The sequence below is a fragment of the Equus asinus genome, chromosome 28 (assembly GCF_041296235.1).
Source record: "Equus asinus isolate D_3611 breed Donkey chromosome 28, EquAss-T2T_v2, whole genome shotgun sequence".
NCBI classification, from domain to species: domain Eukaryota; kingdom Metazoa; phylum Chordata; class Mammalia; order Perissodactyla; family Equidae; genus Equus; species Equus asinus.
Window position 1 is genome coordinate 40,692,053 of NC_091817.1, and position 12,969 is coordinate 40,705,021.

The 12,969-nt window shown below is 45.4% G+C and overlaps 1 protein-coding gene across 4 annotated transcripts in view; it reads right to left on the reverse strand.

Annotated features, from left to right (window-relative positions):
- The window catches only part of ADAMTS18 (ADAM metallopeptidase with thrombospondin type 1 motif 18), a 126,025-nt gene extending 113,281 nt beyond the window's left edge, over positions 1–12,744 (reverse strand). Inside the window, exons 1-3 of one of the 4 annotated variants that reach the window (XM_070500798.1) lie at positions 12,189–12,744; positions 12,007–12,094; positions 8,869–9,185 (exon numbers count right to left, since the gene is read on the reverse strand). In XM_070500798.1, coding sequence (XP_070356899.1) covers positions 8,869–9,185; positions 12,007–12,094; positions 12,189–12,278 — 495 coding nt within the window. In that variant the 5' untranslated portion in view covers positions 12,279–12,744. Of the gene's footprint in view, positions 1–8,868; positions 9,186–12,006 lie in introns of those variants that run through there. The other 3 variants (XM_070500796.1, XM_014844305.3, XM_070500797.1) reach the window with 3 other exon arrangements.
- Between the last annotated feature and the right edge of the window lie 225 nt (positions 12,745–12,969).

The window sequence follows — 12,969 nt, forward strand, 5'->3', positions numbered from 1 at the left end:
CATTAATTCACACATCAATACATAAATTAAAACATAACTTAGTCCTGTTTGGATACACAGAGGAATTAAGGGTGGCCCTCTGAGGCTTTCAGACAGGTGAGAGAGCAAATAAAGCCCAGAGTCCCAGACAGTGTTCTCATGTGTGATATAGGTTACAAGCAAGGTGTTATTGCTGAGTAAGTCACATGAGATACCAGGACCCCAAGGAAATGTTGGACACATCTCTGGAACTCAGGAGGTCCTGTGTGCAGAAAGAAGACAAGTAAGGGCCAAAAGAGCTGAGAGGCAGAGAAAGAGGATAGTGATGACATCCCTGGGTACTTTGGATCCAGCCTTGCTGAAAGCTAGCCATCCTAGGACAGGGAGGGGAGGAGGGGAAAAGGGGGAGGAGGGAGGAGAGAGAGAAGGGGAGGAGGGAAGAATGAGCGAGAGGAGGAAGGGAGGGAGGGGTGAAGAAGAGAAGAGAGGCTGGGAGGGAGGGAGGGGAGCAGGGAAGGCGAGAGGGAAGATGGGAGGGAAGGATGAATTAGAAAGGTTATCCCAGAGCCAAAACACTTTCTATGCTTAAGCTAGTTCGAGATGGAGTTGTTCTACTGGCAACAGAACAGTCCTGTAATACATAAGCAAGAACAATCTTTGCATTTCGATTCACACTAGCCACCCCTACCTGCCCTCTTAGCATACATTCTGGCTAACACTAGTTGGAGCATTAATAGTCACACTTACAAGTTGTGACACATTCCATATGGCAAAAACAATTCTTCAAAGAGGTTCCAAGAGTCCACCATTTCCCCTGAGAAGGTTCTTTGCAGAAACCCTGAGGACACCGATTCACAGTCACCAGTGCCAGCTGAGCTGGAAGTATTTGTAAAACTTTGCTTTCCTGTATTCAAATGAACAGCCAAGCTCTACCCAGGACCTACGGACTTTTCAGAGTTGGGGCCTAAATATATGTTGTTGCTTTTTTTTTTTCAAAGTGCCCAGGTATTTTTGAAGAGCATGGAGCAAAAAAAATGTTACTTCAAACCTTGAGTACTATAAATTACATAGTACTATAAATTAAATACTCTAAAGGCCTGGGTCTGCATCTTAGCAGAGTCTCCCTCTCCACAGCTCCAGTTTTAATAACGCAATATGTGCTCAATAAAGGTAAACTATTATTACTATCTTGAATAAAACTTTCCTGCTGGTGGGTGGTAAGGAAGATTGACATCAGGCAATTTTGGAAGATCTTTATGGAAGAAAGTCTGCAACAATGACAATTACTACTCTATCATTACTACCACCAATATTATTACTTTGTACCAGGCACTGTTTGAAGCACTGTACATAGTATTTTCCTTTCAATTAAGCATCCATAAACCTCATGGGGGAGGTAGTACCAGCATCCTCATCTTACCAGTGAAGAAATTAAGCACAGAGAGGGTAAGAAATTTGACCAGTTCAAGCAGAACTGGGACTTCAGAATCTCAGCTCAAGGCCATTCCATGACACTGCTTTCTCATGCATGCATTGACCCAAATCTTGATCTATTTGTGGATCCTTCCTCTTTGATTCCTTTCTTTCTCTCACTTCTTCATAGTTGATAAAGTCGTGGTTATTTTCCCCCACGAAATCCCCCAAACAATCTCACCAGGATGATTGCCAGCACCCAAGTGCGCTTTTCCTGTCTTGACAGGCTTGGAAAGGCTCCAGAATGTGAGCTTCCATTGCCATTTCCTTCCCAGACCCTGTCCTGGTCCAAAGTCAAGAATAATCAAGGATGGAGTTCCAACTGTGTGCCAGGCGAAGCCCTCAACAGAAATCGTCCCAATCCTGTGAGACACACAGACACAGTGATCCCACTGCCACTGCACAGAGGAGAAAACTGAGGTGCAGACACACAAAGAAAGCTTGGGAGGTTTGATGCTTCAGCAGCCATCCTCAAACAGTCAGAGAGCACGGGGAGGAAGGGTCCACCTTCACCTTCCCATGTGAGCACCCCTCAGATCAACCATGGAGGGGGAGGGGGAGGGTGGCCCTGTGGCGTAGTGGTTAAGTTTGCGTGCTCTGCTTTGGTGGCCCAGGGCTGGCGGGTTCAGATCCCGGGCGGAGACCTACACAGCACTCAACAAGCCATACTGTGATGGTGTCCCGCAGACAAGGTAGAGGAAGATTGGCAACAGATGTTACCTAGGAGCTGATCTTCCTCACCAGAAAAAAAAAAAAAAATCAGCCATGGGGTCCTGCTCTCTGGCAAGAACCTCAGCGATTTTTTTTTTAAAAAAAAAAGACATTGGCTGGCATTTTGCTAAAAGTGTTGCTAAGAGCAAATAATTGTCTTCACAAATCACATCTGAAAAGGGCATACAGGAAAGGCAAAAAAAAAGTCTTTTTACCTTTGATGAGTCAAGTAACAACCAAAGAAAACATTTCTGATGTGGGTCAGCCTGTATCCAAAACCTTGTAAATACAACCCAGTCTAATCCTTCATTTCACAGGATCCTCTCAAGTGACTGAGAAGTTCCAAGGGGTGTATGTAATTCAGCAAACCCCCGCTAGCCACCAAGGCCCCACAGAGCACAGAGGCTGGTGTCTCGCTGCCTGTCTGGACTAAGGTCATTTAACTTCAGTCCTTTTATGAATGGAAGTCAGCTTCCTAAAGACTACTGGGCAGGCAGTGACCAGTAACCATCAATGGCTGAGCCTTCTGAGTCATAAAATATTTCTGAAAAGGGGAGATCAAAGCGTCCCGACCGCCTATTGAAACCCAACGGTTTCTAAAGCTCCTTGCAGGGACCCAGGCTCTCTGGAAAATGAGTCCCTGCAGTCACAGTCTAAAAGGACCACCACTAAGAAAGATACAATGAGGACATTAGGGCAGCCAGCCATGGAGGAGAAACGTCACTTACGGTTTAATTGTCGGGGACAAAGAAAAGAGAAACGAAGGAAAGCCAAGTGACAAAATTGGATGGTGCCTCAGGAATCAAGGCTGGAGGGATCTCGTGGCAGTCTTGACCATGGCACACATTCCACTCTGAGCCCCTGATGCAGGGCTGAGACTGGATCCTAACCAGAGACTGGACAGAAGATGCTAGGAGGAACAGCACAGCAGTCTACCACTCTCGCCAGCCAGGCCCTGGCTGAGGTTATTAATCAAAAGTAAAGGACTGATGTATTACAGATCTGGGTGGAGATGTAAGACAGGTGAGAGTTCTTGCATGCTTTTTCACCTGATCTTCACATTGTGAGCCTGGTGCTAGAGTTTCTTAAGTAAGGGGTGCATTTCCCCAATTGCAACACACACTAACCAGATTTATCAAGCAGCAGTAAAGTGAAAATAATCTTAGACCTAGGAATTGCTCTTTTATGGTGAACCACACAACTCTGGACAAGTTGTTGATGGAAGTATGATTCAAAAGAGGGGGAGTAGTCAAACTAGTATCAAAATTTTACCTCTTGAAACTTCACAATGCATATCAGCATATTAAAAAGTGTGAAATGTATTACAGAAAAGTCATTTGCTTAATTTCATTTAAACCTGAAGTTTGCCTAACTTTCTGGGCATCTCTAAATTCCCAGAGCATCCCACCACTTAGAAGTCAATACATAATATTATGGTATCTCTTTTGGGAATCATTGCTTTGGTGATTTTCTTGTCACTACCAGGCTGTAAAGAAATGCTCCTTGAGAAAGAAAGTTCCCATGACCAAATAAGTTAGGCAAACCCTAGGTTTAAACAGAGTTAAACAAAAGTCTTTAATGTAGAACGTTTCTGAGTCATTAATATGCTAGTGTGCATGGTGAAGCTCCAAGAGGAGGACCTTGGCACCAATTTGACTATGTTCCTCCCTTTCCTAAACCCATACCCCATGAACTCCTTATTCCAGGGTTCTGTTGAATCGCAGCTCCATTCAAAAGAAAACAGCAATTTCTAGGTCTGAAATTACCACTCTATCTTCTTCCTTAAATGAAATTCTATGAACTGGAGTACAGCATCCATCTTGTTTGCAGGTTACCCATTGTGCTCTGAACAGTGCCTGACATAACAGAAGCTCATCAATAGTTGTTGAATGAAACAATGATCATTCAGTGTGTCTTTCCGGTCAGTTCCTAAAATATGACACTTCCACTAAGTCTCAAAAATGGAATCAGTCTGTCAAATCCACAGCAATTATTAAAATAATCTGCCTGTATGTTCAATGTCTTAATCGAATGGTTCTCTAATGTTAGTATGCAGTAGAATCATTTGGAGAATTCAAAATAAACATTCCCGGGCCCAGCCTCCCTGGTGGACTGTTGTGGGTAAAGAAATACAAATTTTCAACACTTCAAGTGAAGCTAATGCAGCTGACCACACTCTGAAAAATCACCATGCTAACGAAAAGGAGCAATAAGGTGGAGCATTTTGGGGCAGAAAGGCCTTTTAGATTTCCTAACATGTAGGAAGAAAGATACAGATTTATTCTATCAATTCAGAAAAAAAATTAAGAAATACAGGTCAAGGGGGCTGGCCCAGTGGCGTAGTGGTTAAGTTTGCGCACACCACTTCGGCAGCCTTGAGTTCACCAGTTCGGATCCTGGGTGTGGACCACTTATCAAACCATGCTGTGGCAGGTGTCCCACATATAAAGTGGAGGAAGATGGGCACAGATTTTAGCTCAGGTCTTCCTCAGCAAAAACAGGAGGATTGGCAATAGATGTTAGCTCAGGGCCACTCTTCCTCAAAAAACAAACAAACAAAAAATACAGGTCAAAATCATGAGAAAGTAGGCATAGTTCAATATCACGGTGAAGAGTCTCGCAACAATGGCATGGGCTTCCTGCTGTAATGACCTTCTCATCACTGTGGTAGTCCAGGAGAGGCTGGATATGGTAGAAAGAACGTACATGGCAAAAGTGATTAGATTAGGTTAATCTGCAACCCTGACACTCTGGGACGAAGGTTGCAAACCCCAATACCTCCACAGAGTATTAGGCAGCCAAGTGTAGGGGGTGCTGGAGAGGGTGTGCTCCTGTCGAAAAGCATTCAAAATTTTAAAAGTAACCATACCCAGACATAACGGTAGGCAGGATTCATTCAGAGAAGTTTGCAACTTCTGTTTTATGAATTATTCCAAGTAAATAACTGCCTACTCAACTTCTGAACAAAGTGAGACTCAACAGTTGAGGGGAAGGGGGTGCATTTTATGAAAATGTTTTAAGCACAGTTTAATTCCAGTTAATTCTGGAAATTCCCTGCCAGAGAAATCCTAGCTGGAGTATGTACGTATGCATGTATGTATGCATGGATGTATGTATTTCACTATTATAACCTTTCCATCTCTTCTCATTCTCTCCTGGGGTTGCCCTAGCAGTCAAGATCATGGCTAGTTTTCCTGTTGGTACTTCACTATCTAAAGGTGACATCACTTTCCTAATACGCACCACATGCACATTAGGAGACTGCTATAATCTCTAAAGGCATCCTGATGCCAGTCATCAGGCCCCACTGTCAGAGAAACACTGGTGCAGAAACTTCAAGTGGAAGAAGTGTCATCCATCAGTTTCATGCATCTCATGTCAGTTTCTGTATCAATGGAAGAAGAATTGCTCATCTCTTTTGTTACCTTTGATGAGTCTCTCCAACAAGTATATTAGAGGTCTGTCCCTCTCCTGAATTCTTGAACCATCCACCATTCTGAATCCATTATAGTTGCTAATTAACTTCTGAGAAGGTATGAACCCGTCGTTTGGCCAAAGAAGCTGGGCAATGTCTATGGGTTCCAGGAGGCTAGAAGGATGAAGAAATTCTTGCTCCTGACATGATTATTTCTCTCCATTACCATCTCTCAGTGGGCCTAGGGAAGTGTGCCCTCAGTGTGGTATCTTGTGATCTCACGGTGCTCAGTATTGCTATTCGATGTGTTTAATAAGCAGATGAAAGCATTGTTAGAGATGCATGGTCATAACAAAAAAGACGTTAAGTTGGTAAAGCAGTGTTTTTGCTCAGAATTCTTATTTCTATTTACAGAGAAAGGAAAACAAAAACCACAAAGTAGGCTGAAAACATTTACACTATTTCTTGTCTATATATGATACAGCTAGGTCACAAAAGAGGGGATAGAAATGGCCAATAAGCATAAAAAACAGTACTCAACTTCAACAACCACCAGGACAATATAAACTAAACCCATAATGTGGAACCACTTCATACCTGTCCATCAGAGTGGCTAAAATGGAAAAGATTGACAATAGCAAGTATTGGTGAGGACGTGGAGCATCTGGAACTGTCATGCACTGCTGATGGCAGTGTAAATTAGCACAACCACTCTGAAAAGCTGTTTGGCAGAATCTACTAATACTGAACACACACATACCCTATGACTCAGAAACTTTATTCTCAGGTGTGTTTCCAGCAGAATGTGTCCATACATTCACGAAAAGGCATAGACAAGAATGTTCAGCAGTACTCTTCCTAACAGCCCCAAACTGGAAACAATTTGAATGCCCACCACCAAGAAAATGGAAAAAATGTGGAATATTCATAAACCAGAATATTGTGTGATTCTACTTATGTAAAATATTAAAATAGGCAAAATTATGCTATGTTAGAAGTTACCTCTGATGGGTAGTGACTGGAAAGGGGACACAGCGGGGGCTTCTGGGGCACTGGTAATGTCTTGTTTGATGTGGTTGGTGGTTACATGGGTATGAACTTTGTGAAAATTCATTAGGCTGTCCTCTTGAGTTTTGAATTTTTATGTATATACATTATACTTCAACAAAGGTTACAAAATTAATACAGAGCAGTGTCTCAGCATCTCAGTTGTGGTTCTGTCTTCTTTGATGTTTTTTTCTTATTGTTTTATTGAGTATGGGTGTATGTGTTTGTGTTTCACAGATGTTTGGCAGGGTCACGGGGAGGTGGGTAATGTCATGGGGATAAACTTAATTTTCTCCCTGTCCCACACCAAGTGGGCCCTGCCAGGGTCAACAAATAGCACAATCAGAGTCAGATGCCTACAGATGGCAGTGGTCTTAGAAATCGCTTTACATGGTTCAAGAGAGGAAACTGAGGCCTGGATAAGTAAAGTTAATTAAGCACGTGCAGCTGGTGTGTCGAACAGTAGAGACCAAATCTGGGTTTCATGATCCCAATTTACATCAGTCTTCTACACAGGCGGATGTAGTTGTCAATTACCTCTTTCACATCCATCTTTAACTTGCCTTATTCTTACGTGTTAAGTGATCATTTGCCCCCTGTGCAGAAGTAAATCTCCTCCTTAGGAGAAATAACCCAGCATCGATTAAGATGAGACAATTGATCCGATTTCCTCTCACAGAGAGTGAATCCTGAGAGAGCTAGACATAAGGCAGCTAAGTTTTGCTGGAACCAGAACAGTACAGAGCCATTATTCCCTGCCAGGAACTGCTGTAGCACTTTCCATGTAAGAAGTCACTTAATCCCCACAGCCCTGTAGCCCCTCTTATTATTCCCATTTTACAGATGAAGACGTTAAGACACACAGAAGTTAATAACTTGCCCAAGATCCTATTAGTAAGCACTGGTGTGAGAATGACAATGGGCTGGTCCTAAACACTGTGTTATGTGGAATGGGATAGTTTAAGCCACTATGGTGGGTGCAGTGCCTAACTCCTTAAGATGTTAGGATACTGGAATACACAGGAGAGAGGGAAATACAGGAGAATGCCCCCAGAAAGAGCAGGAGACTCATCACAACCAAACCAACTCAACAAACAGACAAGATATGTTCACATGTGTGGAACCACGCTATAATATATAGGTCATTAGTGAGCCACACGGATCATTGAAATGAATCGAGCTTAGTTGAGGCTTTTTAAATCTTTGCTTCACTCTGTACTTCAAAGATTATACCAAAGAATTCCATAACTCTGGTTGTGATGAAAGATTTTAGCTAAATTTCAAGCCACAATATGGAAAAAAAACAAAGTTAAATAACAAAATTTCAACTAGCAAAGAACATGGGAGTCCTCATTCACCGGCACCTAAGCCACTCCCTCTTGCTTTGTGCCATGATGAACCACGTACACTACTAACTACATGCTCAGCTGGGCCTGCTCACATTTTCCTTCTTCAGACCATTCCAGAGCTTGACCGTTGTGTCTCGACACACACAATCTTTTCTGTCAGTTCAAGACACTTTTCAATTGCAACACAGAATGAAGTCAACCCCAAATGTCGTTTACTGCCTCATATATTTGATTGATTTCTGAGAGAAGTATCATTTACACCAATATTCTTGGCCTGGAGCTCAACAGATGAGGATCACACGGAGAGGAAATAACACTCGTCCCAAATGCTTTTAAGTGTTCTGCCTCCCCGGATGCCACACTCAATCCTGCCAGCCCTTGAACACACCACATCGCACTCTAAAAGAATGTCTTATGTGAGCATGACAACATGAACAGATTGGTTAAAAGAAAACAAAGGGCCTCCCTTCTACAGTTAAGGTTGGGCTTAACAGAGCTGCTGAACACAATTTTGCATTGCAATACAGTTTTTCCGTCTCAAAGCAATGTAGAGGCATGCGGCTTGTTATATAATGCCTGGTCTCTCAAGACATTACAAAGCGAATGGCATCCATCAAATTAATTTCCTTGGGGATCATCTCAAACATGGAGAATGAAGAAGCCCAGACCATTAAACATCAAAAGCATGTTCTAAATGGTAATTAAAGTTCTATTATATTTTATTTTTCTGGGAGCAGATTAGATTAATTCAATTGAGAATATTATCAGTATCAAAGCTGACACTGTGAATGTGTCGAGTTGGCTGGAAGAGCGCTTAATATTGCAGACATCTGTTCATTCAAGTTACACAAAACACACGAAAGAGGGAGTCGACTCCAAGTGCGGGGTACTTACCAAGCCGGCACACGTAGACACAGCGACGGAGGAGGAGCTGTCATTTCTGATAAATCCCTGATAGAAACATCGCTGCACCTCGGGTTCCCGAGTCTCTGAAGCACCATCTTTTCCAAGTACCTGGACAATAAAGTGACTGCTCAACATCGCCGAGGGCTTAAGTTCTAAATGTAGTTCCTGTCCAAATGCTGAAAATCGGTAATGCAGGGAGCTGCTGGCACTCTGCGCCGACCGCTTTTTCCTGCCGTTGTGCAAAATGTCGTGTGAAATATACGACCCGTCCGAGTCCACTTCTACCGGAGTGACAAAGACGTAATCTGCAATGGGAAACGGTTAGCTGTCAGCACCCAGAGCCCACAATGCCCGAGGGTCACTTTCCAACAGGCTGGCAAAGAGCAATACACAGCCCAGATATTTTTGTTCCTACAGCCACGCACTAGGTGAAATAGAATTCAGAGCAGCTCATGAAGAGAACTCTGTGGTCTTTACAGTTAGCTCTGCCACCGTAACTCCTACAAAAACGAAAAGTCAAGCGCAATCCTGATGAATGTCAAGAATGTTTGTGGAAAACGCCACCACTCTCACGATCTGGAGTGAGACAGATGGACTTTTTATATATTAGCCATAGAGCCATCCATACAGAGAAGTGATTTTTTTGGAGACAAAATTAACAAATATAAAACCACAAAAGAAATCAAATTATTTTTCGAGGAGATTTATATTTGTGTTTAAACTGCATCGGGAGCAATTTTTTTTTCTTTTTGCTGAGTTTAAAATTCAAATGACAACTCACAGTGCTGAGTAACTTGAGATGGTACCTCAGATAATTAACAAGTAACCAGAGTTTCATATTTCTGATATTAATTATATGTGATGATAAAACTCCAGCACTTGTATCGTTCCTAACATTTGATTATGAGCTTTCACAGGGACAATTCCATTTAATCATAAGCATAAAATATAGTGGATGCATAAAAATGCCTCTAAATCATCAGAACTTTCCTATATAGTCTGATGTTTAAAATTGCTCAGACATGTTGGTGGGGGAGAGTCAGCTCAGGGGACACCTGGAAAGGCATGTTTGAAAATACCTTCACCATTGCTCCCTCGAGCAGCACTAATTGCTGCCTGTTCTAGAGAGGAGGAGCGAAAAAAACAATTTGCTGCTTGAAAAAAATGAAGCCAGCACACTGGTTTCTATCACCAAACATTGAAACTGAAAAATATCATCCCACAAAATGATGTGGAATATGCCCTCTGCGCATTAAAAAGCACTCTGCATTTCCACTTTCTAGGTACAGAATGGGAAACTAATTTGGAAAGTGTTTAGAAAGATTCCGAATAACTAAGAGGCATGTTTGAGTCACTTCCGTCCCTGGTTGCTGGAGGAGGAAAAGAAAGAGGAATTTCCCTTTTCCCAAAATAGTCAACAACCAAAAAAAAAAAAAAAAAGGCTAAGGAAAGAACAGAAGCCTTGTAGCTACCAAGGACCAATGAGTGATCTAATCAAGCCTATGTTTGCAAAAAGAAAATCCCAATATGACAATAATTTTCAATTGTTTTCTTCTGCGTATGAACCATCTGTGACTCTTGTTTGAGCAACTCTTGTTCTTACACTCTTCTTTCTGTCCTGCCTCTTCCATTTTCTCCTTGACTCCTTTAACTAAATCTAATGACATGCACATTAAAAAGTAATTGAGAAAAAAAAGATTTTCTCTTCTCTTAACCTTAAACAACTGAGCAGTATATACACTATTCCTCTTCTTTTAAAAATCTCTATTTGTTGCTTTATAGGCATGTGGCTCTTGAAACCGCTTCCCTCCACCAAAATAGACCTAACCTGACCCATGCTCCAGTCTCTACAATAAGTGTTTCTTACCTCCTTGTCTCAAAGCATCTGAAATTCTGCCTGCTCTTAGTTGGGAGCTCACGCAGGAGCCTCATCCAGCCAGCCTTCCATGGAATCGGCCCATAAAGCCCCCCCCCACCCCCGACCGAGACACCTGCTACTAGTTTGTTTCCAAGGGGAGAATGAGCCAGCTGATGGTAACATTCAGTCCTTGATGCGAAGACGGGCAGTCAGAGCCCCCTGTAGAGAGTGATCTGGTCAGCTCAGGGGCTGACTAAAGATGAGGTCCTTATAGGTGGTGGCTGGAACAGAGAGGACCTCCAGCAATTGGGCCCTGATGGGACAATGAGGGGTTGTTTCAGAAACTGCAGCCAGCCTCTCTGGTTGAGCAAAAGGTTAATTTCTCAAGAGCTAATTCCTAGCTTTCTCCTGTCCCCTCACTCACCCACTCCGTGGCACAGCCCTTCTCCATGACTCTGCCATCTCCTACTCCCCACTGTGACCCCTTGACCCCTGACAGAGAAGGAGATAACGCTGCAAGGCTAAACATTATAGAATCCAGGTTGGACATCAAGGTCTTGCTAAGACACCTTGGATCAGGGATCAGCTGTTCTCCTGTAGCTGTTGGGAACAATGGAAACAAGGATTTTCCTTCTGGGCGCCACCGAGAAGTTAATAAATGACAGAAGTGAAGGGTGTTCTGGAGGTTTGTGGCTGAGGAACCTTAGACGAGAGGAAGGCCTCAGAGACCTCAAGCTACCTACTTTCCTCTCTTTAAAAGCAGTCTTTGGGAATGCATGACACAAGGGCAGAGAAAAGAGGAGGAGAGAGGCAAGGAAGAAAAAGGACAGAAGTGGAGAAGAGAGTGAGGAGGAAAGACGCGGGAGGAAAAGGGGCTCAAATTCTTTCCTCGCCCACCAAGAATTAGCTTTCCCAGAAGGGAAGGAAAAGAGGAAGGGGCCTTTTGATATCAACCACCTAGTCAATGTCCAACCTCCTTTCTAATTTCTCACCGAAGTTAGGATTTTTTTTTTTTAACAAGCCACTTGTGAACGAGAGAAAGTATTGTTTTCTCATTTCAGTGACTTGCAGCTTGAAGCGCTGATTCTTTTGAGAAGTTCAGAGTCTTTGCCACATCCCCCACCCCCTCTCCAAACAGGAACCATTTCCACGAGGCACACACACCTGCCAGGTTGGAGGCTGCGCTTTTCTAGCTTTTCTCTCTTTTAGGGGAAGGAAGGGACAAAGTGCCTGAAAAGGCCCTTCTGGGGGCGGGGGCAAATACGAACCATCGTTTAATCCGCTGCCGCCGCTGCTGCTGTCACTGGCTAAGGCTGCGGCGACCGACGCACAGCAGAGGCAGCACAGCTGGAGCGCCTGCAAGAGAAAAAGTGACATCGCGCGTGAGGGGCGCGGCGGGCCTGGCGCCCCCTGCCACCCGCTCTCGCCGCGCCCCTCGGGGGGCACCTGCCTTGGCCACGCGCCCCAGTCCCGCCGGAGCCCACGGCGGGCCGGAGCCGGCGGCCGGGAGGGCGCACGCGAGCAGGAGGGCGCACTCCATGGTCAGGTGCGGGCGCGGCGGCTGCGGGCGGCCGGGCGGAGCGCACGGGCGGCGCGCATTCTCCCCGCCGCCCCGGAGCGCGGCGCTCCAGGTGCGGCGCCAGGTGGGAGCCGCGGCCGCTCACATCGGGCCGGGCGCGCCGGGGCCTCCCCTCCTCCGGCCGCCTGCGCGCCCTCCCTTCTGCCGGCGCCGGCCTGCGGAGCTGCCGCCTGCGGCTCCCCGGGGGGACGGGGGCTCCCGGGCCGGGGCTGGCGCGCGCCTCCGAGCACAAATGGCCGGGGGACTCTGTCCGTGCCTGCCCGCGCGCTTGCCCGCCAGTCTGTGCGTCTGTCTGTGTCTGTGTGAGCGTCTGAGGCTCCCGGGGAAAGCAGCGCCAGCTGGCTCCCCCAGCGCGCTGGAGCCGAGCGCCCGCCTCTCCACCGCACGGTGATTGGCGACCAGCGGCTCCTGGGCCCGTCCGAGCCCCCGGGCTGGTGCAAGGGCGTGGGATTCCCGGCTCCCGCTCCGAGGGAGGGGGTGAAGGGGGAGGGGAGGCTGGGTGAGAGTAGGGGGGAGGGAGGGACCGACTGCAGAGAGAGGGAGGAGAGCGCCCTGGGTCAGGCTTGGAAAACTTAATTGAAGCGCACGGAGGCATGAGTTGGGAAGGAGCGAGGCTCAGGTAAGAGGCGCGTCTTCTTTTGCTGCCTGTGCA